The sequence below is a fragment of the Chenopodium album genome, chromosome 14 (assembly GCF_948465745.1).
Source record: "Chenopodium album chromosome 14, dcCheAlbu1.1, whole genome shotgun sequence".
NCBI lineage: Eukaryota > Viridiplantae > Streptophyta > Magnoliopsida > Caryophyllales > Amaranthaceae > Chenopodium > Chenopodium album.
In genome coordinates, this window is record NC_137847.1 from 37,783,612 (window position 1) to 37,809,831 (window position 26,220).

Below are 26,220 nucleotides of genomic sequence, written 5' to 3' on the forward strand. Positions count from 1 at the left end.
CTCCCCAAGCCACCCAAGAAAGAAATCTGCGTCTTTTGGTAGTTTTAATTGTAATTCTATGTCCACGACGCCGAGTCATTATTATGTGTCTAACTCTGGGTTTCATTGTTGTAAGTCGTTTAGTGTCGAGTCCACTCCCATGAACTAGAAGTACATACCAGATGTAGTGGGGGTGTAAGGGTCTTTTATTAATAAGACTTATTGATCACATTTAATAATAGTGAAGCAACTCAGTCCATTAGACACCTAGAATGGACGGAGGTTAACCAAAATATTGGATTGCGACAACAAAGTGATTCTGCACATTATTGGATCGAAACCAGTGCTGAATCAAAAGTATCCAAATTTTAAGAAAGTCGCAAGTACACATTATGAAATTCTTCCTGAATCAAGAACAATATGTTACTGGCTCGCTTGTTAAATAGCTAAATTTATTACACTTTATTAAAAAGGGGAAATTTCCCATGAATATCTAAATCCTCAAGACTAAAACCAAAGAACAAAACCACTTGATACTTCCTCTAGCAAATAAAATTAAAACAGATTCCCAAATAATAAAAGTATGTAGTTCTATACAAAGAGCCAAATGATGACCACCCTCGAAAAAAAAGGAATGAAAGTCACCGGATGAGAGAAACTCATGCTCCATGATTAAATAGTATTTGCTCTGCCATATCCAAGCATCAAAATTGCATGCTTCCTCAACTTCTTCCAGGATTTGCTTGGTTGATTCAAGACATCTCACGAAATCTTTGCAACGCTTTCTTTTGGATTAAAGTTTTGTAGCTGTCTCCTGGGTGCACTTCTAGGCCTGGGTCTACCTTTTTCTGCTGACTTCCCAAACCTGCCCTGTTGTCAAATGACTGTGCCTGAACAGGCGCCACCGTCCCACTACCATCCTTCCCTAGGCCCTGCATATAGTACAATATCCAAAACAAGAACAAGGACAGCCAATACCCAGAAATAGTGTCAGTAAGTCGGGATTCAACCACTCCACAGCAAAAGCTGACCACCGAAGCATTTTCCTTGCAGATAACTTCTAGAGTGTAGTAGCAGCAATTTACAAGGGATATTGAAGAGATAAACACATATTAAGGTTGCAAACACATAATGATGAGTACTATATCTGTAGGAAACAAGCATGAAATAGTAATTTCAACAAAGATAATAATAATCATGCAGATAAGGAAAGAGTAATACCAATCCCTCAGTCCAGCCCATGTTGCGAAGCATCCTATTACCAACATTGCTTTCATCAATGGCTTTGTCAGATGGAATCACATCATAATTCTGTACATTGTTGTCAGCAGTTCCACGGCCACCAACACCAGGTGGAAACGGCATGGAACTAATATCTGATGCACCCTTTCTGAACCCCACATCTTGATCTTGCCAATTCATAAGTAAACACACATTTCCACACAAATCAATACAGGGAGAAGGTTTAAATTAGCTGATGAACTCAGATATGCAACGGTTTTTCAACAATCCAGGATCATTTTTAAGTGTAACCCACACTCTCTCATACAGCAAAGGGAAAGCACAAGCAATGACCTTTTGGGATAACTAATAATAATAGCCAAACATAACCAGAGGCATATAGTAATTCTGTTTCATGATGCTTGTCCAACTTCCATTTTGGGTATTATTCAAACATTGCTACAACTAAATAATCAGCACACCAAAACTAATTACTATATTCTAACCTTTTATCTTTTTTAAACTCTTCTAAGTTACTTGTATAGATAGGAACGATTATTGAGTAACCGAGGCAATAAGATAGATCTATAAAAAATAGTCACAGCTTACCTGGATCTCCTAACTCCAGATCATCGTCAACATAAGAAGCTGATGATCCATACATCCTCCGTCTCTCAGCAGCACGGTCTCGGTATGCTGTCTGATGCAGCTCTTTCTGGGCAGATGTAGACTGCAAAGGTGTCTCAGAAAACTTCCTCCTTCCACTTGCGGAAGCTGCAGGTGGTGTATAATTGCCAAGGGCAGAGATATCAGTTCTAAACGAGGTCGACCCTATCTGTGTATCAGAATTTGTTGCAGCCACAGCAACCGATCCAGACGACGATGATGGAGTGGAGAGACCAGTCATTCCTGGATAAACAGTATCAGATTTGATAACCCCTTTTCCAGATCTAATCACTCCCATTAAGGTGCCTCCAGAGCTGTTGCTCACAGGACGAGGCTTAACATTAGACTCTGAGACTGTAGCCTGAGCAACTGAAGTATCTGAGAGAAAACCAGAACTAGCATTCACATTCTCCTTCAAACCCACTGCTTTTGTCTTCAAGGACATGGAAATGGAGTTTTGACGGTCCTCAGCTACGTTAGATTGACTATCATCCAATGCTACACGGAGTGTTTGACCTTCATGACTCCTCTGCTTCCACATTGACAAAACATGATTCATTTTCTTTTTGTTAGCCACAATGCTGCTCTTGGAAGCAAGTTTTATTTCTTTGGACTTCTCTTTCTCTTTCTTTTCAGCAGCTAATGCAGCGGAGGCAGCTGCCTGAACAGCATCAGGTAGAGAAGCAGGTTTCTCGCTCAACTTTACTGTAGCTGCAGGAGCAGAGATCACCACTTTTCTAGTAGTGGTGTTTTCTGCCTTAGGAGCTTCAGATTCTTTCTCTGATGTCTTGCTAGCATTTTGATCAACGCAAGGGACATACTGCTGGGTTTGGTGGTCGTACGAATACCATACCCCACCGTTGCCATCATAGTATAGACCTGAAAATTTAAGTCCATCAAGATAATTCACAAAGTTATGATAATACATGTAGTAAACTGTCCCCCTGAAATTAATTATAACTTTCCATTTTCAGGCAATCATAGATACTTCTCAAAACATCAATATCCGCGACTCCAAAAATTAGACTCCGTACTCTAAGAACCATCCTTATTGGCCAAATGGTTCAGCAATTCTAGGTATCAGGCATAGTCACATAGGGTTACAATGAGTCAGAATAATAATTAATGTTTGGTTCACAAAATTTCTGAAAATAGAGAAGATGTTTTACAGTCAAAGTTATGAGCCAAACATCCGGTATTTAAGTATAGGATTCTAATTTTCAATTTTTCCAAATCCATAAATTTGGTAATATTGGTATCTAAGTGGACTAACCCTATACTTTAAGCCAGAGGTTGAACAATCATCTGAACACGGCAAGCAAAGCCATATTGCCATTAAAATGGTAACCATGTGCAACAGTGCAAGTGCAACCTCAACCACTCAAATTCTCTCTTCCCTACATATACCCTACACAACCAATACATTTAATCAATCTCAGGCCCTCTAACCAGCTACAATTGAATATTTAATTGTTTCAGTTGTCTTTAAAACTCAGTTTCAGAAGATAAATGGCCTACACAAAATACAGTTCCAAAGAAAGAAAACACAGTACAGCCCTTGCAAAAAAGCATGACTGAGAATCGTAATGAAACAAACCTGTATTAGAATCATAGTAGAAGCCAGAGGAAGCATCATAATAGTATCCTGAAGCCTCATCCCACACAAAGCCAGCTTGAGGAGCTGAACCTTCTTTTCGACCAGCAACCTCTGTGCCTTGCTCCTGGATGCCAACTGGTTGCCTGTCATCTGGATTATATTCCTTGGGAGCCCAACCGACGGCATCATACTAAACAAAAGCGAAGCAAGAATAGGTGCTTTAAAAGAGCTATTGCATGGTAAAAAAAAAAAAAAAAAAAATTGAAACTACTTTGCATGCAGAGAAAAAGGAAACTAATCGAAATGCTTCAAAATCAGGGAAAAATGTTACTCAAAGAGCAAAAAAAAAAAAGAAAAAACTCCTTGGCCCTCAGGCCCCTCACGTGGAAAACTGTTTTATTTTTCATTGGAGGACCTTTGTTTCAAAGAAATCCTGATTAAAACTAGCAATGAGCTATGCAGATGAAAAGTTAGGAGGTAAAGTAGCTCGGTCTTTCCACCAACGAGCACTTGTTTGGGAGGAAAAAATGTGTATCACAAGAATTTTAGCTCATCCAATCAAACCATTGGAATAGTAACAGCACTTTGCACTTTTGCAGTCAAACTCTTTCAAGAAAAAAATAAAAAATAAAAGTTTGGTGACAGTCTCTTCATCCAAATTTAAAAGCTGAATAGAGTAGCATGGACCATTTTCAATTGCTAATTCACATGAGATGTTCATTTGTTCATCATCTATAAGTAAATTTTGCACCATATATATTAAGCATAACACAAATATTGAAGAAACGAGGAACCACGATATTACAAATAATATACAACTCCAAATCCTAAACACAAAAGAAAAAACCTTTTTCTAATAATTGAAGCATTGACATTATGAGGGAGTTGTCCCATAATATTATGCACCTATGTTTAAACGCATAGGTTTAAGTGAAAAGCTGTAGTTTGATTATTATCAATTGTTATTTTGATTAAAAGAATTTGATAGAGATATATTAGAGTATCATTTTAATTGAATGAGAGGATGTGGCAACCTAATTTTTTGGTAGTGAAAGGGGAGAGATTATAGATAAGTAGTGAGGCAATCCTTGTATAGAAAGGGGCAAGCTAATCTGGAACATATAAAATAGGAAAGGGGTCATATTGTTATGGAATGTAAGGAGTACATTTTAGGCTAATACCACAGTGTTGGTCTCATGATCAATCAAATTTTACTGAAGATAGTTTAAAATTAACAGTCTACCTGCTGAGCAAATGTTGCCGCCTCAATTGCAGCAGCAGCAAGAGTACTTGATTGTGAATGTGCTGAGGATCCTAAACCAGGACCAAGTATACTTTTTGCATATACCACACGTAGAATCTGACCATTTCTCTCTAGGTTTGTTCCATTTGTTGCCTCAAGGGCTTTAGTGGCATCCTCAACCTGTTCAACAAGTCACCATTGAATTTGAAACATCAAACTGTATGATAACATGTTCAGCAGCCATAGAGACTGATACCCATAGAATCACGAATCTCTAAATTTTAAAAAAACTAAAGAATCTGTCAAAACTCTAAAATCAGCATAGCATAAAGGGCATATAATCCACTTGCAACAAAAAGAACGTAGTCTTTCTCAATGTCACAAAATAAAAAATTTCATTGGCACAAAATTATGCCTTCAGAAGTGTGTGAAGGCATATATTATTGCAAACACAGATAGACGAGGTTATCCAAAAGACATACTGAATAGAAGTGAACAAATGCAAATCCTCTTGAGACATGGGTAAATTTGTCTCTAACAAGACGTAGATCCTGCAAAATTACAAAACCTGTTCTATAAGCAACTGAAGTTCCAGAATTATAGGACAATCAGAATTAAAAAAAGATATCAAAACGAGGTAGTCATCCATTCAATCATGTCAATACCTTGATTGGAGCATGTTTAGAGAACTCATATCGAAGCATTTCCTCATCAGCATTCTCATCCAATCCACGTACAACCAAAACATGAGTAGGCCCTGACAATATACTCAGTCAGCAATCAAAATTATGGTAACTAAACAACACAACACCTTTGATTTGCAACAGCAACCAACCTGCCTCAGCTCCCTTTCTACCCAATTGTGCAGGAGTTGAAGATGACATGTCAGCTGGTGGAGCATCATCAGTTCGGCTCTCATTACACTGCATTTAGAAAACATGGGTTTACTAGTTTAGAGAGAATAAAGCTCTCCAATTTCTTAAAATAGCTACGCTTGTAGACATTAAATTTGGCAATTCCTAGGTCTGACATCCAAAATAGTATGACTGTATGAGTAAGGCTGTGGAGGACATACAATATAAGAAAACAAGTAAATCATGTTTCTACATAGCAGTATCTCTGCTCAGCAACAGAACTCTATGTCAAGGGTATGTCCAATTGTATAACAATACTGCACCAGATGACCAAAAAACTTATCCTAAATATAGGTTAGAGGTGAATCAATCATTAAAGCTACACCACCAGCACCAGAATATAACATGACATGCAACAAGGGTACTCACAAGTCACAACTCTTAACAGATATATACATATAGCAAACTAGAAAAGTAAACCATGTTGGATTTGTGTCCCTACCAACCTGTTCTCTTATAATTTCGTAAAAAACGCAGAATTAGTGCGCCAACGAACCAACCCACTTCATCTTCCCCAGTATCCAATAATCAATTCTAATCATTTCCTGTTTAATTTTCAGATTTTTCCACCTGAAAATCTCCCATTGCACCATCCACATCAATTTTCCAGCCTTAATCCCATTCAATAACAGATACATTCATCTTCCCTTTAATTCGCGGATTAGCTTCCTTCTCTCTTCCCAAATTTAGCCTTCAATTTTAATTCAGTTCACCCCCCCCCCCCCCCCCCTTCTCAATCTTCTCCCCTTCTCCCATGATTTCCATCAACAAATTAAATTTCCTATGGAAAGGGGCATTAGTGCAATATAATTGCAAATATACCCCTAATGATGTTCTTGCCAAATTCGGAAAATGCATCCAGTCATCCACCCCCAAATCATATAAATATATAATTACTTGTGAAGTGAAGTAGAGTGTTGCTATATTATGTTATGAGCTCTAATTCCATTTAAACACCTTTTTTCTTCCTTTCCGATACATATTGAAACCCTTCTAACCCCCAAGTTCCAAAAACTATAACATACATTACAAGTGCTAGGATTATGACTACTTTGATTGAGCAAAACAAACTATCTCTAATGTTGTTCTTGCCAAATTACAAGCTTAGTAGGGGTAGATTTTCTATCTTTCCCTCTTCCTTCCCGATTTCGATTAGGGCGTCAAACCATTAAGTTAATTTGTTTCATTTCACAGGTCAAGGAGTACTTGGTCAAGGAGCAGGGGTAGATTGGTGCGGTTCGAGTCACTACCACAATAACCTGTTAGAACTAAGAGGTGTTAAAAGAAAACTTCACTATCTCTACATCATTTATCACCTTCAAACTACTTTTAATTCGTTCCAATGGCCACTAAAGAGGATATTGAGAACATTAACAAGTCTCCAAGGCACTTAATGCCATGATGCAAACTCTTACCACCAGGGTCACCACCATGGAATAAAACAAGGTCACTGTTGCCACAGTTGGCAAATTGAAAGAACAAGTGAGCAAAATTTCCGAAGAGTTCACCTATGTGTAACAACCTTCCACTATTTTGGATGTAACGGACAAGCTCCCTAAAAAAATCTCCAAATCTGACATACCACAATTCAAGCCCACTGACAATCCAATATTCCACTTTAAGGCCTTTTCCGTAACCATGACTCTCAAGAGATTGGATGTAGCACTTTTCCCTACAGTGTTCCCCCTCTCCTTAGAGCATGCTTGTCAACAATGGTTTTATTCTCTCGATGCCAAGCACACTGCAACTTGGCAAGATGTTACAGAAAGTTTTATAAATCGTTACAAGTGTAACATTCAAGCTAGAACTTTTGAGCGTGAACTCTCCATTCTCAAACACAAAGAGAATGAAGGCTTCACCACTTATCTGAATAGGTGGAGGGAAACAACTGCACTGTTGGTAGATCCCCCCAAAGAAAAAGAGATGATTCGCCTCTTTATCTAGAATATGACTCACAAGTACAAGCAACATCTCAAATTTTCTGTCATTGAACACTTTCGAAGCTGTATATGATATCAGCATCAAACCCATGTAGAAAACAAATAGATGCAAATTTTTCATAATGAACATGACAAACAGTACATTGTAAAACACAATTCACCCTAAAACTCTTCAAATCATTACACAACCACAAATAGTTCCCAGGTATACCTTATCTAGACCTAGCTTTTATATATATATATATATATATATATATATATATATATATAGAGAGAGAGAGAGAGAGAGAGAGATTGAGGTATAGTTAACTTCATCTTTGATTTATTAATTTAAAACATCTACTACGTATATTATTTGTACCCAAATCTCAAAGGTCTCTTTTTTCTTTCATAGCAAAAATCACACCTCAAATTTAATTCATTTTTGCTACAACTTTCGATCAGCTTCTTGCAGATTTATGAGTTTTGACGGCTATAATATATCGGTTGGATTGTACCTATTCTTCACAGTTTACTCTTTGCGGCAGATGATATAGGTGGTGGGGGTAAAGAGTAGCAACTGTTGGGATTTTGGAAGAGCAAGGACGCTAATGAGAAGGTGGAAAGGACTAAGGGATAGAGCAAGCTGCCAATGAGGGCATCACACGCAACTTCAAAATCTCTGGTTTATTTTGAGAATTTTGTCCAAGAGGGTCCCATTGGAAATTACTCTTCATTTTAACAATGATTGATGTCACATATTTGTGCGTCTCCATCTTCCTTTAAAATGGTTCTTCAATTAAGTTCAATGTCCTAAATTATTGTATTTCAGAAGTCCTTGGCAAAGGTGAACCAAATTCTCTACTTTTTTTTTAAAAAAAATAAAATTATGTCAATGTTTAAAGCACAAGTGATGGTGACTTAAATAAATAATATTGGATGAATCACAGTGAGCAGCCTCGGCATTATTTGGACTAAATTGAGAATTTCAATCTCGTGCATTAGAAGTTCGCTTCAAAGGAAGTTGTGAAGTTAAGATGTATTATCTTAAGCTGGAGGGTATACATTAATAGTGCATAAAATTAGCTGCCAACATTCACAAGTTGCTCTTAGTTTATTTTTTAGTTTATTACTACCTCCGTTTTTTTTTTAGTTGACGTCTTTCTATTATCACGCTTGCCAACGCATGTTTTTAACGCTTAATATCTCTAATTATTAACATCGTAAAATTATAAAAAGTGGATATTTATAAAATATATATCGAGACAATTCAAATAAGATCCCACATGACTATATTTTATTGTATCTATAATCACAAAAGAGTCAAAGTGTAGTGTGTAAATAGTGTAAAAGTCAAAGGGTGCCTACTAAAAAAAAAAACGGAGGTAATATTAATTTGGCTCAAGTGATGACTATCTTTAGTCAGTTCCGCTCTTTTTAAGTAGACAAAACTTTTCACACTCACAAACTCTTTTGACTAGAGATAATAATTGTTAAAATCAAGTGTTGGCAAACGTGATAAAAAAAAAATGTCTATGTCAACTAAAAAAGGACAGAGGAAGTACAATGTTTCCACATGTCAACTTTGAAAGATTAAAAGTTGTAACTTCCATGGTTTTTTTTATTAGCACTCTACAAGACTGTAACTATTATATTAGACTTCATTTACCTACAACCAACCGGTTCTTTAAACAGGATAAACAACTAGTACAACCAATGAAACAAGAGAAAGAAAACCAACCTGAAAGCATGAGACTCGACGAGCAAAATTGACACACCCACAGATTGTGCACATCCAATCAGAGGGTATGGTGCTTCTATGGCTGGCATGGGAGGACCTCAGACCATCTTGTCCATAAGGTGCCCCTCCTGAACTTCCAGTTGGCTTGCTACTGCACCATAACATGATTTTCAAATGAATTAAGCATGCTTGCTAAAATACAGTCAAAAACAGAACTAACCAAATTACCGACCTTGTAAATTATTAGCATGCAAAACCATAGAATAACCAAACTGCAGTAAGTAGTCTTGGTACCAATCTATCAACTCCGTTTTTTTTCTTTATTATTATTATTTTAATCGTTTACTTTTTCAGTGTTAGCAAGGGCTGCTTAAAAATTTAGGAGAGATGACATTAAAGTGATAATTTAAATTATTGTATGCGAGTAAAAGCGGTGGGTCTGTTTTCTAAAATATATAATATAAAAGTGAGTAAATTAAAAATAAACATTCAAAAAGGAAAGTGGATACAAAAAATTATTTAAAAAAAAAAAAGAGGGACTAGATCACACGATGCATAAATATCTTCAAGAAAGCACGACTAATCACATCAAAAGATCACAAGCAAATGACAATCAAGCCAGAAACATTATACATACCTATACTCAAACAAAAGCTTCCTTCCATCTAACACAAGGCCTTCTAATCCTACCTTATCCATCATTGCTTGTGCTGCATCCTGTGAAACCAGACTCACATTATAGTCAATCTAAACAAATAGCAAGAATAAAGGCTCTAAACACAATAAGGGAAAGAGCTACAACCACTGATGGAAAATCAATAAAAGCAAATCCACGGGAAATGCCAGAATTCCGCTCCTTGATGACTCGAACATGGCGAAGAGGCCCCCATTCAGCCTGATTAAAGGAGATCGAGATCACTCAGTTGAATAACATATACAAGGTAAAAATATGATACAGTCAGAAACCCAAAATGAAAAGACAGACATACAAGAATTTGATACAGATCTTCTTCAGTGGTCTTCTGTGAAAGACCCTTTACAACCACAGTTGCAGATGGCATCTAGCAGAAACAACAGACCATTAGCATCTCCACTTACAAAAGACAGAGAATAAGATACAGACCAGTTTCCTAAAAATACATGGTGGAGAATATACCTCTTGTCGTTTTTCATCACGATCTCTTCGTCTCTCCATCCTATCACATCGATCGTCATAACTATCATCATGATGACTGCGACCACGGCTACGTCCACGGCTACGACAACGGGGAGACCTTGATTTGGATCGATCATCGCGACCATGAGACCGTGATCGAGAGCGTGATTCCCTTTTATAAGGGCTTAAATCCCTTTCATGGCTCAAATCCCTCCTATCACGTTCCCTATCATGTGAACCACGCCGCCTCCAACTTTCGTCCCTTCTACTTCTATCATAATCAGAATCATGGCTATGTCTGCCATAATCATAATCCCTCTCACGACTGTCGTCTCTACGATGCCTATAATCATGATCATCAAAAGCATAATCATCACGCTCACGCATTCCAAATCTTCCAGCCCTGCGAAATCCATGATTTCGGCAGTAAGCAAGACAATTCTAATGTTACCAACATCCTCATATGTATTCATTTGCTTGTACCTGTGACCATCACGGAAATGTTCCACCTCGTGATATGGGTCAATGTATGGCTTGTCATTTCTTCTAGGTTCCCTTTCAAGGGGATACTCTTCTTCATAACCTCTACGTCTTGCTTGAGGCCATAGGCCAACTGGTGGAGGGGCCGCATAATTGTCTCTCTCAACATCTCGTTGGAATGCACCCCTTGAGAATGCACTGTCCCTGGGGTACCTTTCGTCTAAAAATCTCCTGTCATCATAACCACTGCCAACCCCGCCAAGGAAGCATAATGAGTGGCCAAAAGGAGAAAAAGCAGTACAATATAACATTGAATTATAAAAGGGATGAGAACAAGTTTATTATGGTTACACTGAGGTACAATGTTATTCCAATATTTAAGAAACCTAAATACAGAGCTCCAACCATATGTTGCATTTCCTCATGAGTATGAGTCCCAAAAAACTCATTATCCTTGCCCACATAGAATTCCCACTTGACGTCTTATCTATGAAATTCTATCATTTTTCTTCATATAAATTACCCACAATAAAACATTAAACACTACAAGGTCTACAACCAAGCAAAACAACTGTAGATCAATAAAAAAATAAGCCAGAGTGTCAAAGAATCAAAGAGTTTGACAATCAAACACAACCCTTACCAGTTGCAAACAAAGAGTAAAAGCAAATAAAGTACAAATGGCACCGTACTGCTCTGTAAAAGCACCAATTATTCACTCACCGATAATTTGGCTCATGGACAGCACCATATGCCTCCAATGCCTGTGGAGTGAAGAGAATAAGTTATGTCAGCAAGAAACAGTCATGGTACAAGACAGGCAAAATCAATCCATATCCTCAATGTCCACGGCTTTCTCTCATTGCTCTTTAAGGATGAGATGCCAAAAATAATGGACAATCACATGAGCCCTAATTCTTGTATTATCATCCCATATCCCATATAGGTGATTAAAAAGGAAACCACAATTACGCTGTTATTTTCCCATCCATGCTGAAGACCATAGCGACCATCCATTTCTTGTGTCACTTGCTGAAGTTAACCCTGCAAGGCTCTTGGCATGAGGATCAGGATATTTGCAAAACTTTCCTGTAATGGATGCACAAACACACTGTTATGCCCATGATGAACCAAGAACCAATTGTCATGACACGGCCTTCCCTCCAGCAGAATCCTGATAGCCCACATATACCCATCACATTTCTCTAAGACACAAGTATCACTAAGAAAAAAACACCAACTAACTAATCAACAAAAGTTCTCCGCACTGGCCATTTGGCCAAAGAAGAAAAATGTTCCTTTCCAAAGGAGGGAGCATAGCCATCAACTCATCTCTCACCTTGTTATCAACTGCATATGACTTTTAAGTATACATCTAAAGAGAACAGAGTATGAATAATGGGAATTGGGAATCCATCTACTGTTCACAAGTCTGGCCGATAATAGATACTTAAACACATCTACAACTATGTAAATTATCGCAAGACATATTGCAACTTATGCGACAAATACCCTTTAACACATTGAATGAAGACTACAGAATCCAAGCCTTCCTGGGTGCTTCAATTCTCAACAGATACAATATCTGCCAAGGGGCACCTAACTACAACACTACCATGTCCACATTCCTAGCCGGCTAGCCACAAACAATTAGATTGGCTAGCAAGAATGGTATCATAATAATTAACAACCACTGAATAGTTCAATAAAATCTTAGAGTTAACGGCCAATCCATCAACATGGGTCAGAAAGACAGCTACTTGTACCACAACAACTATAATTGAGCAAAGGAAGCTCATTTTAGACCCTTAATCAGAAGGGAAAATGGATAAAGGACCATCACACAGCAAAAAATGGTCCGTCCCTGAGGCGGGGCAGGTAGCGCAACTGGCCCAAGCCCAGGGAAAATAGGTCGATTGTCATAGTTCCGTCCTACAATAAAGAGTTATAAACAACAGCCTGCAACACATTAACAACCAAATTTGACTTAATTGTCAAATTAGGCTCCACAAATCACATTAATTTCTTCTTGCAGCATAAATTGCACATATCATGATTCATAGCAACAAAATCGATCATCATAATCTTTCATAACTTCAGTAATTATAGCCAATAGTTTCATAGTCCACCTTTTAAGAACCCTAATTTGAATTTACCAACAATTAAATAAACGATAAACCCTAGAATGCGAAATTAATATTCGATGAATAAAAACAAACATAGTACCTCAGAAGCTGAAACAATGGAGGAGAAAGAGCTCAGAAACTGCTTCAATGGAGAATTCAGAGTACGCGGTTGAATGGAGAGAGAGAGAAAAGGGGTGTACCGTATAAAAGTGAAAAACTCCGAACAAGAAAAAAAAAAAAAAATAGGAACGTAGGAAAAACAGAAAGATTATTAGATTAATGACACACTGGTACGCATTTACGGAGTTATGTCAAACGTCAGATCTAAATACAGTAACAGTAATATCAATGGTTATACTGAGGTGGCTAGTGTCCTGGGTTGCGCACGGCCCACCCTGACCCGCACGGCCGATGGGTTAACAGTTATGTAGTGGGTCCGGTTTTTCCAATTCAATCCATTTTGACCCTTAAAGCACTGCCCAATTTGGTCCAACCCACCTCACACAGCCCACCCAACACATGAACTTAGCCCTCTTGATTCACCTTTTTTTTTTTTTTTTTTTTTTTTTTTTGGGTTGGGAAAACCTCCTCTTGATTCACTTGAATTTAAAACTAATTTTTTTTTTTAGGAAAAAAACTAGTCTATCATTCAATACTAATATACTAAAGTAATCCCTAGCCTTATTCCCAAAGTACGCGTGTCGCGTTTGTATTAAAAAATTTCCCGTCAAGAACCTTTTTTTTTCTCTTTTTTTGTTCATGAAAATTAATAACATAGCTGATAAAAAAAAAATTATGCAACCTAAAAAGAATAACAACTTAAATAAATAAAATATTTTTTTGTATATTCCCTTGAATCTTTAGTCGTTAATATATAAAATGTATTGTACGTTTTCTACTTTAAAAAAGGATTTTAACTCAATCTTAAATTCATAAGATGTCAGGATACTAAAATTAGAGATAAGTACTCTACGTTACCGTATCTAATCTCCACCTGGCAAATGGGTCATTCGGGTCAGGTATGGGTCGGGTCATTTCAGGTCGGGTTAAGTTCGGGTCAAAAAGTTATCGGGTCAAGTTCGGGTCGGGTCGGGTCATTTCGGGTTGATTTCGGGTCAACTGATAATCGGGTCGGGTCGGGTTTCGGGTCAACATTTCGGGTCGAGTTCGGGTCGGGTCAAGTTTGGGTCAGGTCGATTCGGGTCAGGTCAATTTTCGGGTCGAGTCAATTCGCGTCGGGTCAATCTTTTGGTCCAATTTTCGGGTCATATTCGGGTCGATGCATTGGGTTAAATTCAACTCTATCTACTACCTCCGTTTCATATTATTTGCAACCATTTGACATATAGTATAGAGGAAAAATGTCTAATCGTTGAAAATAATATGAAACGGAGGTAGTATACATTTACATATTTTTTGACGAGAAACTCACTATATTTATTAAGGCTACTTTTTTCATGGAATATAGTAATTGTTTGACTTAGATTATTTTGTAATTTCATTTGGTATTGAACATTATGTTATGTACACATTATTATTGTACTGTTTTTTTTTTCTAGACTTGTGAGAATTGTGACTTTTATTTCGAGCTTTAGTTAATTTTTTTAATCTTATGGACAAACTCCGTATCGGGTCAACTTCGGGTATCGGATCATTTCGAGTCGGGTCATTTCGGGTCTCGGGTCAACTTCGAGTCGGGTCATCTCGGGTTGGGTCGTTTTGGGTTGGGTCATTTCGGGTTTCGGGTTAAGGTTGGGTCAATTCCACTTCGGGTCGGGTTGATTCGGGTTTTGGGTCAATTTCGGGTCACTATTTTCGGGTCGATTTCGGGTCATGGGTCGGGTCATTCGGGTCGGGTCATCAGGTCTGGGTCAGAATTGCCAGGTCTAATCTAATCTATAATAATTTGATGACATAAATAGATACTTCTCAAACTTATAGTAATTTATAAAAATAATTTTTTTTTCTTGTAAATATCCGAGCATTACTCGGGCAAAGATCTAGTTAACTAATTCTAAAACAAAACATATTGACATCATCTTTTTCCAAACTTATACACGTGTCACTTTCTTATTAAAAAAATTTCACGCCTAAATGCTTTAATGGCATTATCTTTATTTTTTATTTTTATTTAAAGCTAAACTAACTACTCTATTTTTATTGATTTGAAAATTGTTATATTTGTTTTGACTAAAATATCAAATAAATGCTTCTATAGACTACTATACAAACGATTAATTGTTGGAAGCTAAAATAATAATTTTGATTCCCTCAAAAAAATAAAAAAATAAAAGATGACATTTGTGCTATTGTATACTGTGTATTTTTTTTTCTTCAGATTTCATTAATATGCATCCTTAAATAATTTTCTTTTAAACTATTTTAATTATTAATTGTAAATGATGTGGTTCAAATATATCCTTAAATGAAAACTATTTTTATATCTAATTCTAATCTTTATATACAACATTATTTCCACTTATGTTATGTCATGCAACATAACATAAATTACAAGAAAGATTAAGGGCATGTTCTGTTCACCTTATTTCCACTTATTTCAGGGTTAATAAGTTCAGATAATGGTTAATAAGTTCAAATAAGATAAGTTTAGGAAAAATAAGTTCAGATAAGTTGTGATAAGGGTTAATCAGGGCTACCCAGTTTAATTTATAACTAAAATAAGTTCTAATAAGAACTAATAAGTACAGATAAGTTCAGATAACTAAAATAAGTTCTAACCGTGCATTGTACAGGAAAAGCCTAGTATTTTAATAAAGTAAGAAAATTTGTCGGAAAGGAGGTTTTTAATGTTCGACATTGTAAAAAACAAAGGATCATATTATAAAGAAGGTGGTTAAAAAATAAATAAATAAATAAATAAAAATCAATCTTTATTTCTCATTTAGGTTGTAAGAAGGGACCCTTATTGACTTTCTGGCCATTTTTTTTTTAGGTGCTAGCTGTCATATGCCTTACACACGAGAGTACGTGACTTTAAAATGCCCTATGCTCTATTTTTTTCTTCATTTTCCCTTAACTTCCCTATTTCATTTTAGGCTTTTAGCCCTTAAGACTCAAATTTATTCGGAATAAACCCAAAACTGTAAAAGACGCAAACCGGGATATTTATTGGCACACAAAACAGGACATTAGCAAATTTTAACCTTGAAATGTGCTCTTAAGAATCAAAATGACTCTTAAACCATAAACAAACTTTTTGCGACTTGAAAATTATGACACAAAAACCAAGGCATTTCTAAGTACGCAAAATGAGACATTTGCAGTAATTTTTTGCTAAGTCAAACTTCAAATTGGATCTTTAAGGTCTAGTATCACACCCAATAACATAATCAAGCAATTTTTTTGGTACATATGCCCTAAAAAACTAAAATAGTAGAAACTTTCGAAATAAAGAAATTGTCACTTTAAGCATATCGTCGTTTTACAAAATGGTAATGCTTAAATAATATTGAGGGAAAACAGATTAAAATTGAATTGTTAACGGAAAATGGTACTAACGTAAGTTGGTGAAGTGTTTTAGTAAACAGCATGATTTGTTCTTCTGGTAGTAAACCGACAAATCACATGCATGGATAATCAGTAGTAGTAGTTACAAGATCATATATAAGTTGGTCACAAATAATTAAAATTAGATAAGACTTTACAAATCCTAATTATTAAGCGTTTCCAGAAGCTATATATGAGTTATGATGAGATGACAACAAACACCATTTTAGATGTGTTATCATAGCTCTCAAGAAAAGTTCTAAATTTTTCAATTGATTGCTCATATGGGACAGTAAGCAACTTGCTTTAGTTACTGATAGAATCACAATTTTTTTTAAAAGTACTAGTTTATGATATTGGTCAACTATATGTCTATATAGATTATTGTTTTAAATGTAAAAAAAAATACAGTATTTTAAAGTTGCAAATTTAAAGAATATCACGAAAAACTGAAAATTCTAATGTAGTCTTTAAAAAATCATTTTTAATAATTTTAAATATTTTTTTATTTCTTTGCAACAAAAAAAATATTTTTTTATTTCCAAAATTTCAAAAATATTAAGAAATGATTTCTAGAAGATAAAAAAATATATTTTAAAAAAATATATTTTAAAAAATTATTTTTAATTAAAATTACTAATTAAAAATAAATCAAAAAACTAGTAATCTCAGCCATCCATTTTAAAAAATTCTGATAGTTAAAAGTCATAAAACTACATTTGAATCATCTCACAAAAAACATGTAGATTGTTCAATACGCAACATTTTTTTCTAAGTAAAAATGCATATTTTTTTTTCAACTACTAAAAAAAATATTAAAAAAAAAATCAACTGCTAAATGTGCGTATGATTCTTGAGCCAATAACATATTTTTCATTTGATCATTTGCAACAATATTTGGGAGGAGATTGGAACTTAACCACCTAGAACTTTGACCATGAATCACAATAACCTATAAGAACTAACATATTTATGCAGGGTATTAATTATTTCAACTTCAATACAAGTTTTTAATACCAACTTTTTACAATTTTTACACATTTTTATTAATACCAAGTTTCATTTATTTCACTCTCTTAGGTTCAAATAAGTCCACATAAGATTAGATAATGACTGATAAGTTTAGATTGATTATTTGATTATATAATATAGAAAAAATTGACATAATAATCCCAACTTTGCTCTCGCCCAAAGTAATCCCAACTCTCGATTATTTTTTAATAATCCGAACTTTAATATAAATTTGCTTCCAATGGTAATGGTCCCAGGTGATCAGTAACCTGTTGAATAGGTAATTTATTTTTAAAAAAAAGTAATGTACATGTGTCATCACATGATAGGACAAAAATAAGTTTAAGTATAAGTTCAATTTTAATTTTAATTTTTATTTATATTATTGGTTTAATTATTTAATTAATTAACAAAAAATATTATTAAAAAAAAAACCACCAATCCAACCACTCATGCCCTCAAGCCAGCCTGGCCCCAACCACCGACCGTTGGCACCTAGCTGGCCCATTCCCCCATCCCACCGGCTCATTCCCCCCCCCCCCCCCCCCCCTCGGCAGCGAAGCCCACCCCACTCTTATCCCCTTTTCATTTGGTTTCTAGGTTGTTTTGGGTTTTCTAGATTGTTTTGGGTAGGGTTTACGGTTTTGGGGGACGACGAATAAGGGAGGGGGTCATTTCAGGGAGGGTAAGGGGTTTATGCGGTGGATTGGGGGAAAAGGGGAGGAGGGTGGAGCGTCGCGGTAGAGGAATTTAGGGAAAGAGAAGCAGCAGGCTGCTAAGGTTGTTCATGGGAAGGGGAAAAAAGGGTGAGGTGGTGATATAGGTGAAATAGGAAGAAGGGTAATGTTAGTTAATTTTGGCGAGAAATTCTGTTAAATACAGAATTCGTTATTTTTTGGTTTTTGTCTTTTTGCGCTTAGTTAAGCCTTATTTCTGTTACAAATTTTAATTGTTAGAAGAGCTAAGTATAGCTTAATCGGTGTAAGATTCTCATTAAGAAATATACACTGAATTTTCCCTTATCTTCTTCTTTCTCTCTCTATTCTGTTACACTTCTTCTTCTTCCTTCTATCTTCTTCTATTTTCTGGAAACAACCCAGAATTTAGCTCATTGGAGCTCAAATAAGGTTTTTTTACCCTTATCGGGTGGGCTTCGCCGGCAAGGAAGGAAGGAAAGGAGTCGGCAGGGAGGGGGAGAAATGAGACGGCGGGATCCGACAGCTAGGGAGTAGGCCAGCTAGGCAACAACAGCCGAGGTAGGGGTCAAGCGTTGGGCGGCAGTGGCTAGCCAATGGATGTTTTTTGTAAAAAAAAATTATAAACTTTTTTAATTTTATTTATTTTTTATTTTGTTTTTACTCCTTCCGTCCCAAATTACTCATAACGTTTTGACTTTTTGCACTATTTATACATCTACTTTGACCATTTTTTTAGCTATTATATGAAAGGTAATGTAACCATGTAAGATGATGTTGGGTCTATTTTAATATAAAAATTTTTAACATAAAATTTTTATAGCTTTTATAATGTATAATAAAAGATATCGACAGTTGTCAAACATGTACATATGCAAGCGTGTGTGGTACCTAGGTTTTAGTGGACAAATATTAGTCTACAAAGGTTCCACTTAAGTGTCTGATAAGACTTATAAACAAAACTTAGAGTCGCTACCTTATTTTTATCCGAATAAGGACGAATTTTAAAACAGTCAATTTTAAGAAATAAAACTAAAAAAAAATAAATAAAAAATCAACTATTAACTCCATAAAGATAAATAAGGCACAGGGTTTGGGGTTTAGGTTAAGAGAATCGAACGTCTGAGACTCGTCTTCCCCTTTCGTTCTAAGGAACGGACTCTTACTATTGTGTTGTTAAAAATCAAGTTTTAAGACATGTTAATCACAAAAAAAAAAAATGATATAATAATTAATATAAGGTAGGTTTGAGCACCAAAGTTGCACTACGTACCGATCATAGTGAGATTTTGAATTCACTCAAGGATCAAAACCTTCGTAGTTCGGACAGATGCCATGTTTTAAATAATCAATTCCATTGGGTTTTTAATTTGGGTAGTTGACATAAACGTCATTTTTGTAAGTGAGATTTTAGGGATCTTTGACAGATTCACTCATAAAAGTAAAATGAACCACCTTGGTTGAGGAAAATCACCTCGATTAGCGATTACCAAAAATGTCTTTTGAACAAGACAATTCAACAAATGCGTCCCAATTGACGACTTTTTTAGTGGGTCAAGGTATTTTTTGGAATGAAACTGTAAGGGTTCACTGTATAATCTCACTTTGGGTTTAAAAACGCTCAAGGGTAATTTTTGTAAGGTTTTAAGGGTTATGTGTTTAGGCTTAATGGAATTGACCAAGTAAAACACGACACCTGTCAAGGCCTTACTTCCAAATAAAAGGGAACAATTAGCTATTTAATCATATCCGATTGTCAATTAATCCATCGGGTAATTATAATGGGATATATGCTTATTTTTATGGAGATGGATAATTGTTACAACCTTATACAACTAAATAATTAATCTTAACCTCATGTTTGGAAACGAGGCCAAAACCTTATATTAACTATCATTAATTATTAAAACAAACAAGCAAAGTTACGATTCATTCTTGTGTCGCGAATGAGTTTGAAATAAGAAGGTTCACAAAATTATAAAATTTTTTAAAGTTTGTTAAAACTCTTATTTCTGAAGTCGTCTTAAAATAAAATTAAAATCCTTAAGACATCATTTATTTCAAAAGTCATTTTTTAAATAATATTAAAGATTTTTTTTAAAACAACACGTTTTGAATTAAAGTTTATTAATAACTCTTATTTCTAAAGCCATCTTTAAAATAAGATTAAAGATTTTAAAACGTTTTTTAGAATTAAAAATTGTGAAAAACTCTTATTTCTAAAGTCATCTCTAGATAATATTAAAGTTACTTAAAACTCTTAATAAGTAAAGTTCTATAAATATAAATACATGATATAGTGTAATATAGGTTCCATGACACCATTAGTTTCTTAAAAATAAATTAATACAATTTTTTTTAAAAAAAAATTAAGAGAAAAACGTGCCTATTTCATTTCTTTGATAGCTTAAACTAAAAAAATCATTAAAAAATCGAAAAAATTATTGTGAGATACAGTTGGAAAGCTCTTGAAAAGTTCTATCACTTGAGCTAAAGAAATAGAACTGCTTTTGGATGTAAGGGTTGTTTTATAGGCCATCTTTGGGACGTAGTAAGTAACTCTTCACTCTTGAACATCCTTTACACAAACTTTTAATTCCTTAGGTCTTTAAGCTCACTTTAAGAATGAAGGAAATTATTCTTAAAAATATATCTTATACAAACACATGAATGTATTAACCTTTCTTATTCAAAATGCATTAGAAAGAGATATTAAGCAAAATGCAATTAACCCCCCTCTTTTATAACCCGTCACCTCACCAATAGGCTTGACTTTCTAATGTGGAGTAATGAAAGAATTAGGGCTAATTTAGCACCTAATATCGTTACTATGGAGTATTACTTTTTTGGCAAAATCTATGGAGTATTACTTTTTTGGCAAAATCTATCATTACTCTATTTATTAAATGATCAAAAAGGGGTTGAAATAATATTTTAGGGAATATTTTGTCATAAAAATAATATAAAAGATTTGGAATAATATTAATATATTATTATAGTGGTATCAAATATTCACAAAAAAAAAGGGTAAAAGGGAAAGGGGAGTTTTGGAGGGAAAAAACAGCATCATGATGTGACATATGTCACTCCCGGTGTTCGTTTTAGTATTAAGTTATTGATTATTGATGATTGATTTTGTCCGTTTATCTATTCTAATCACTTAATTGCTATAATGAGCTTGAATGTTAAAAGATACATCCAAGAGACTTGTGAAATTAAACATCACGAGGAACAATCTTTAAAGAACGGAGGGATACATGTTAATTATTACCCGTGCAATGAAACTATATACCACATCCATCCCTCTTTTGTCGGTATACTTTGACCGGCACAATGTTTTATACAATTTTAATTGAACTTTTTTTTTTTTTTTGTGATAGTTAATGATCAATTTTTTTTATTTATATTAATGAATATCAATGTTATTATTATTACAAATAAATCAATAAACATATTATAAGTTAAGAGTCAATTCCGGTTGGAGCAAAAAAAGGATCTTTCAAAGAATATATACAAATTTGAATGATAGTTTATTTTAATATATTATCTTATGTTTGTATTTTATAGAAAAAATACCTAATATAAAATATATGAAAAGTATAATAAAATGTTAATTTTTTAATTTTATCAGAGTATGACATTCCTCAGTTCCGCTTTTAGTATATAGTTATTGATTATTGATGCCACATTTAACAATCAACCAACATTAATCCATATCTATAGTACTATATAAAGAGAAAATACATCTTTGGTTGATAAATTTGACATTTCTCAAAATACCCCTTTGAAAATGTAAAATTACACATCTTTTATGCACAATTAAATATTAAATATTTTTCTTGGAATAACTACCCCTTATTCATGTTTAAAAAAAAAAACAACTATCCTTAAATCAATAATTTATACTACATAGAAAAAAGTAACCACCGATAAAAAAATATTTTTCCAAAAAAATAAAAAATATACATCACGTACAAAAATTGTCTTTTTTTAGTTAAAAAAAACTACCTTTTTTTTTAAAAAAATAAAAAAACCAACTCTCTTTAATCATACACAAGCTAAAAGGGACACGCTACGCGTGTACTGTATAAGAATTTAATATTGTACACGCGTAGTGTGTACCTCTTAAGTTGTAAAAATATATGGATGAGGAGATTTGAATACCCAACCTTGTATGAGAAAGGTGGTTATTTAACCATCTAAGCCAATAATCATGTAAATAAATGTATATAATTGCAAATCACAGGGTTTAATTAAAAAAAACACCATAAATAATATGAATATCAAATACATATAATCACAAGATTTAATCAAAATTGCAACCCGATACAAGTCATATAACGCACGGAGTACACACTAATTTTTTATCTTAAACATTGCACTGCTCTGCAAATATGCTACTCGTACTCCACACCCGTATCGAGTAGTAGAAACCAGCAAAGAACGAAGGAAAATGTAGTGGGTTGGTGGGCGCAGACAATATGAGGTAGTGAAGGCTTTTAGAATGTTGGGTGCGCCTGACAAACTGAACATATATATATGGACATAGTGAGTGCGTATATATATGCAATAATGCATGGGGTATGTTGTACTGTATCTTGTATGTAGTGCCTTCAATTAATTAGTGCTATTTTGTATCATCTGTTAAAGTTATCCATCTTTCATTTGTATCATCTTAGTATTATTATTATTAGTGGCCTCTTGTTCCCTTACATTACTGCATTGCATTGCTGTTCCACTTAGTTGGTGCACATGTACGGAGATTTCACAGATCTACTTCATGTCTTCATGAAGATCTGGTAATGTAATAAAAGGGTTTTAGTTATACTCTAGGGTTTTAGGTGTGATTAACGAAAATTTAAGAATCATTTTTGTAGTACTTAAATGTTGTATACATCGTATGTATACAAGTAATACAATCATACAATGGATTAGAAATACAACATTTAATGCGTGATTATTATTAAGCTAAGTTTATTTTTCCTCTTTCTTAGTTTCTTTAGAAATCATATTAGAGTCTCAAATGTTTCTCTTCCTCTACTATTATTCCACAGCTCAAGAACGGATCAAAGCTAGCTCCACATATACTAGTACATAAGGATAGAACAATTTTTCTCTTGCTGATAGAGTATATAACCAATCCTAGGCTTCAAGCATCATATATTCTATCCCTTGCTTTTAAGGAGGGGCTGACCATAGGATAAGAGAAATAGTGTTTAATTTTCTTTATTACACTGTTGTCTTCATCTATATCGCACATCCAACCCAAAATTTAATAACGGCAAATTTTGCATCTCTTCACATTATAAATACATGACATAATATATAAGTGACATAATGGTCACTAGCTCATGACATCATGGGTTAAGTCACTTGAAGTGTATTATTTTTCCTTGATCCACTGGTTATGGTGTGACCTTATAAAACCCGATTAGTTGGGTTGGGTCCTTTGAGAAGGGGGAGGTAAGAAAATGCGCAAATTTTTGGCTAAGGTCGCGCTCAGCCAGAGCTCACTAAGGTCGCGCCCAGCAGATGAACATCTACTAGAAAAAAAATGAACATTTATTTCTGAACATTGCATTATATAAAAATGAACATTTATGACATGGTTTTGAAAACTCTAATCAACTTTCTTTCTTTCTCCAACTTATTTTCTGTCAATTGCAGAAAATTCGCAACTTTATCTTCTTCCCAATGCTATGTTCGATCAAAAATAAAACTCACCAATAAAATTGAGGACTTGAAACGACTCAAATCACTTATAATATTCACTGGATTATCTCGTTATAAACTCTTTATTTCTAAGTTTATTGACCGATGCTTTCATCTAGGTACCCTTGAACTTGGGTTGTTTGCATTTCATGCATCAAATAATCACAACTTACTTTTGCAGAATTTTATTATTAAGCATCTTTGTAAATTGAGGTTTGGGAAGGAAAGTGGAGGGTTGAGAGAGAGAGAGAGAGAGAGAGAGAGAGAGAGAGAGAGAGAGAGAGAGAGAGAGAGAGAGAGAGAGAGAGAGAGAGAGAGAGAGAGAGAGAGAGAGAGAGAGAGAGAGAGAGAGAGGAGTTGAGTTAGAAACACCATTTTTGGCGAGGAGAGAGAAACTAAAGTATTGATGAAGATTTTACCTATGTCATTAAAATCACATTTTTTTTAGGACAAATGAGAGATTATTGTGGAGGAGAAAATTAAAAGACCCATATTCCTTAAATAAATTAACAATTTTTTTTTTAATTTTTTTTAATAATAAACAAAATGCTTATGTTAATATAATGAACATCCTTTATTATAAAAACAAACGTATTATACAACTTAACAAACACAAAAATTTGTATTAATTTAAAAATAAAAACAACATTTATTTTATGAGAATGAACATCATACGACATGAAAATGAACATTTATTTTATAAGAATGAATATCATAATTCATGAAAATGAACATGTGATTATTGAGGAATACGGAATTATTGTAAAATATGTTCAGTTAGAAAATGTTCATTTTTACTATAATAAATGTTTATTTTGGTCGACCTCAGCCATTAACAATTGAAGGAAATTTCCACTCAAAGTGTTTAAAGTGGGTTTAATCTGATCCCATGCAAATTTTTCCGGCCACTAAACCAAATCTTGCTTGGTACTAAGATTATTGCCTAGTAGCATTTCTTAAGCTACTAATTAGCGTGCGGTGATTGGGCATGGCTTAGTGTATCTTAAAAAGTTTGAGATAACTTAGGTCATCACTTGAGAGTAGAGCAGGGAGGTAAGGGAATCTCCCTACTTTCAAGCCTTTTGTAGTTGGTGGGGCTTGAACTCGTGACCTCAAACTCACAAGGTGAGTTCCCCAACAACTCCACCAAGCTTTACTTGGTCATAAGAATATATAGTGTGTGGACATTTATTATATGCTTTTCAAAATACAGAGTATTTGGTTACATACTTTCCCTCATTAATGCTACTAACAATTTAAGTTACGATATAAGCCTATAAGGTCAAATCAAAAGAGCTCCTCAAATATGGCTAATTATGACACATGCGATAACCGCCTTAAAGAAATAAAGTGTGGCAAAATAAATGTCTTAGCTTAGTTTATGTCTTCAGTTCTAACATCATTCAAACAACTTAACACCTTCAACGAAAAAAAAAAACTTATAATTAGAATTAGATGTCAATTAAATTTAAGCAAGCACTTTTTATTAATGTGTAAAATAAACATCAGGTCACATCTAATCTATCAAAACCTCATAATAATACAATGTATCCACTTCAGCATTCATTACAGATTCACATAAAGTGATGAAGTCAAAAATATGAGACTACGTATCTTTCTTTGTGTTAAAAGTTCTAATAATAATTATGGGTTTAAAATATGTTTTGGACCATTTTGATTGTTGAGGAGAATAAAAGAGAAATCATAAAATATTTGATAGAGTTCTTGCCACATATATCCAAATGTGTCACATTCAACATATTGATTAACTTCTTGTCGTTTTAACTTAATTGTGCTTATTCAATTAACTTAAAAATGTGATTATTAACAAAACAATGTCGTGACTGAGTTGTTTTACGATAGCCCATTCCAAAACTTCATTAACTAGCCGCCTCCCTTCTCAATTTTTTCATCTCTCAAATCCTAGCTTCTATAATCGGTGAAATAAACTAGATAAGAGGGGCTTATTATTTTGCATACGAGTGCTAATCGAGTTGAACAGCTTACGAGCAAGTTAAACTTAATTCAGTTAAAACCCTACTCGAGTTAGATCGACTCGAGACGTTAACGAGCACGAGTTAAACAAGCTCCGACTTGACTCGATAAACTCGTGATGAGCAACTAAATAAATTTTTTTTATTATTAATATATAATTTAAAAACAAATTAAAGTTACCATGATTTTAAAATTTTGTACTTAATAAGTGTTAATTTATATTATAAAAAATAAAAGAGTAAATTTCAAATAATAAAT

The 26,220-nt window shown here is 34.3% G+C and overlaps 1 protein-coding gene across 4 annotated transcripts; it reads right to left on the bottom strand.

Moving 5' to 3' along the window:
- Window positions 1-487: 487 nt before the first annotated feature.
- Window positions 488-13,591, bottom strand: LOC145580216 (SUPPRESSOR OF ABI3-5-like). 4 transcript variants are annotated; one of them, XM_081637626.1, is made up of 17 exons: window positions 13,143-13,591; window positions 11,889-12,005; window positions 11,640-11,680; window positions 10,920-11,162; window positions 10,437-10,779; window positions 10,270-10,341; window positions 10,083-10,175; window positions 9,918-9,997; window positions 9,281-9,431; window positions 5,542-5,629; window positions 5,372-5,463; window positions 5,189-5,257; window positions 4,707-4,886; window positions 3,464-3,653; window positions 1,810-2,745; window positions 1,201-1,388; window positions 488-911 (listed from the first exon to the last, which is right to left on the bottom strand). In XM_081637626.1, exons 2-17 carry the CDS (start codon window positions 11,931-11,933, stop codon window positions 732-734), a joined length of 2,991 nt encoding a protein of 996 aa, XP_081493752.1. In that variant the 5' UTR covers window positions 11,934-12,005; window positions 13,143-13,591; the 3' UTR covers window positions 488-731. The 4 variants fall into 4 exon arrangements, with proteins under 4 accessions (XP_081493752.1, XP_081493751.1, XP_081493749.1 ...); XM_081637625.1 differs by having other exon boundaries at window positions 9,281-9,428; window positions 10,437-10,839; window positions 13,143-13,589; XM_081637623.1 differs by having other exon boundaries at window positions 10,437-10,839; window positions 13,143-13,588.
- Window positions 13,592-26,220: the final 12,629 nt, after the last annotated feature.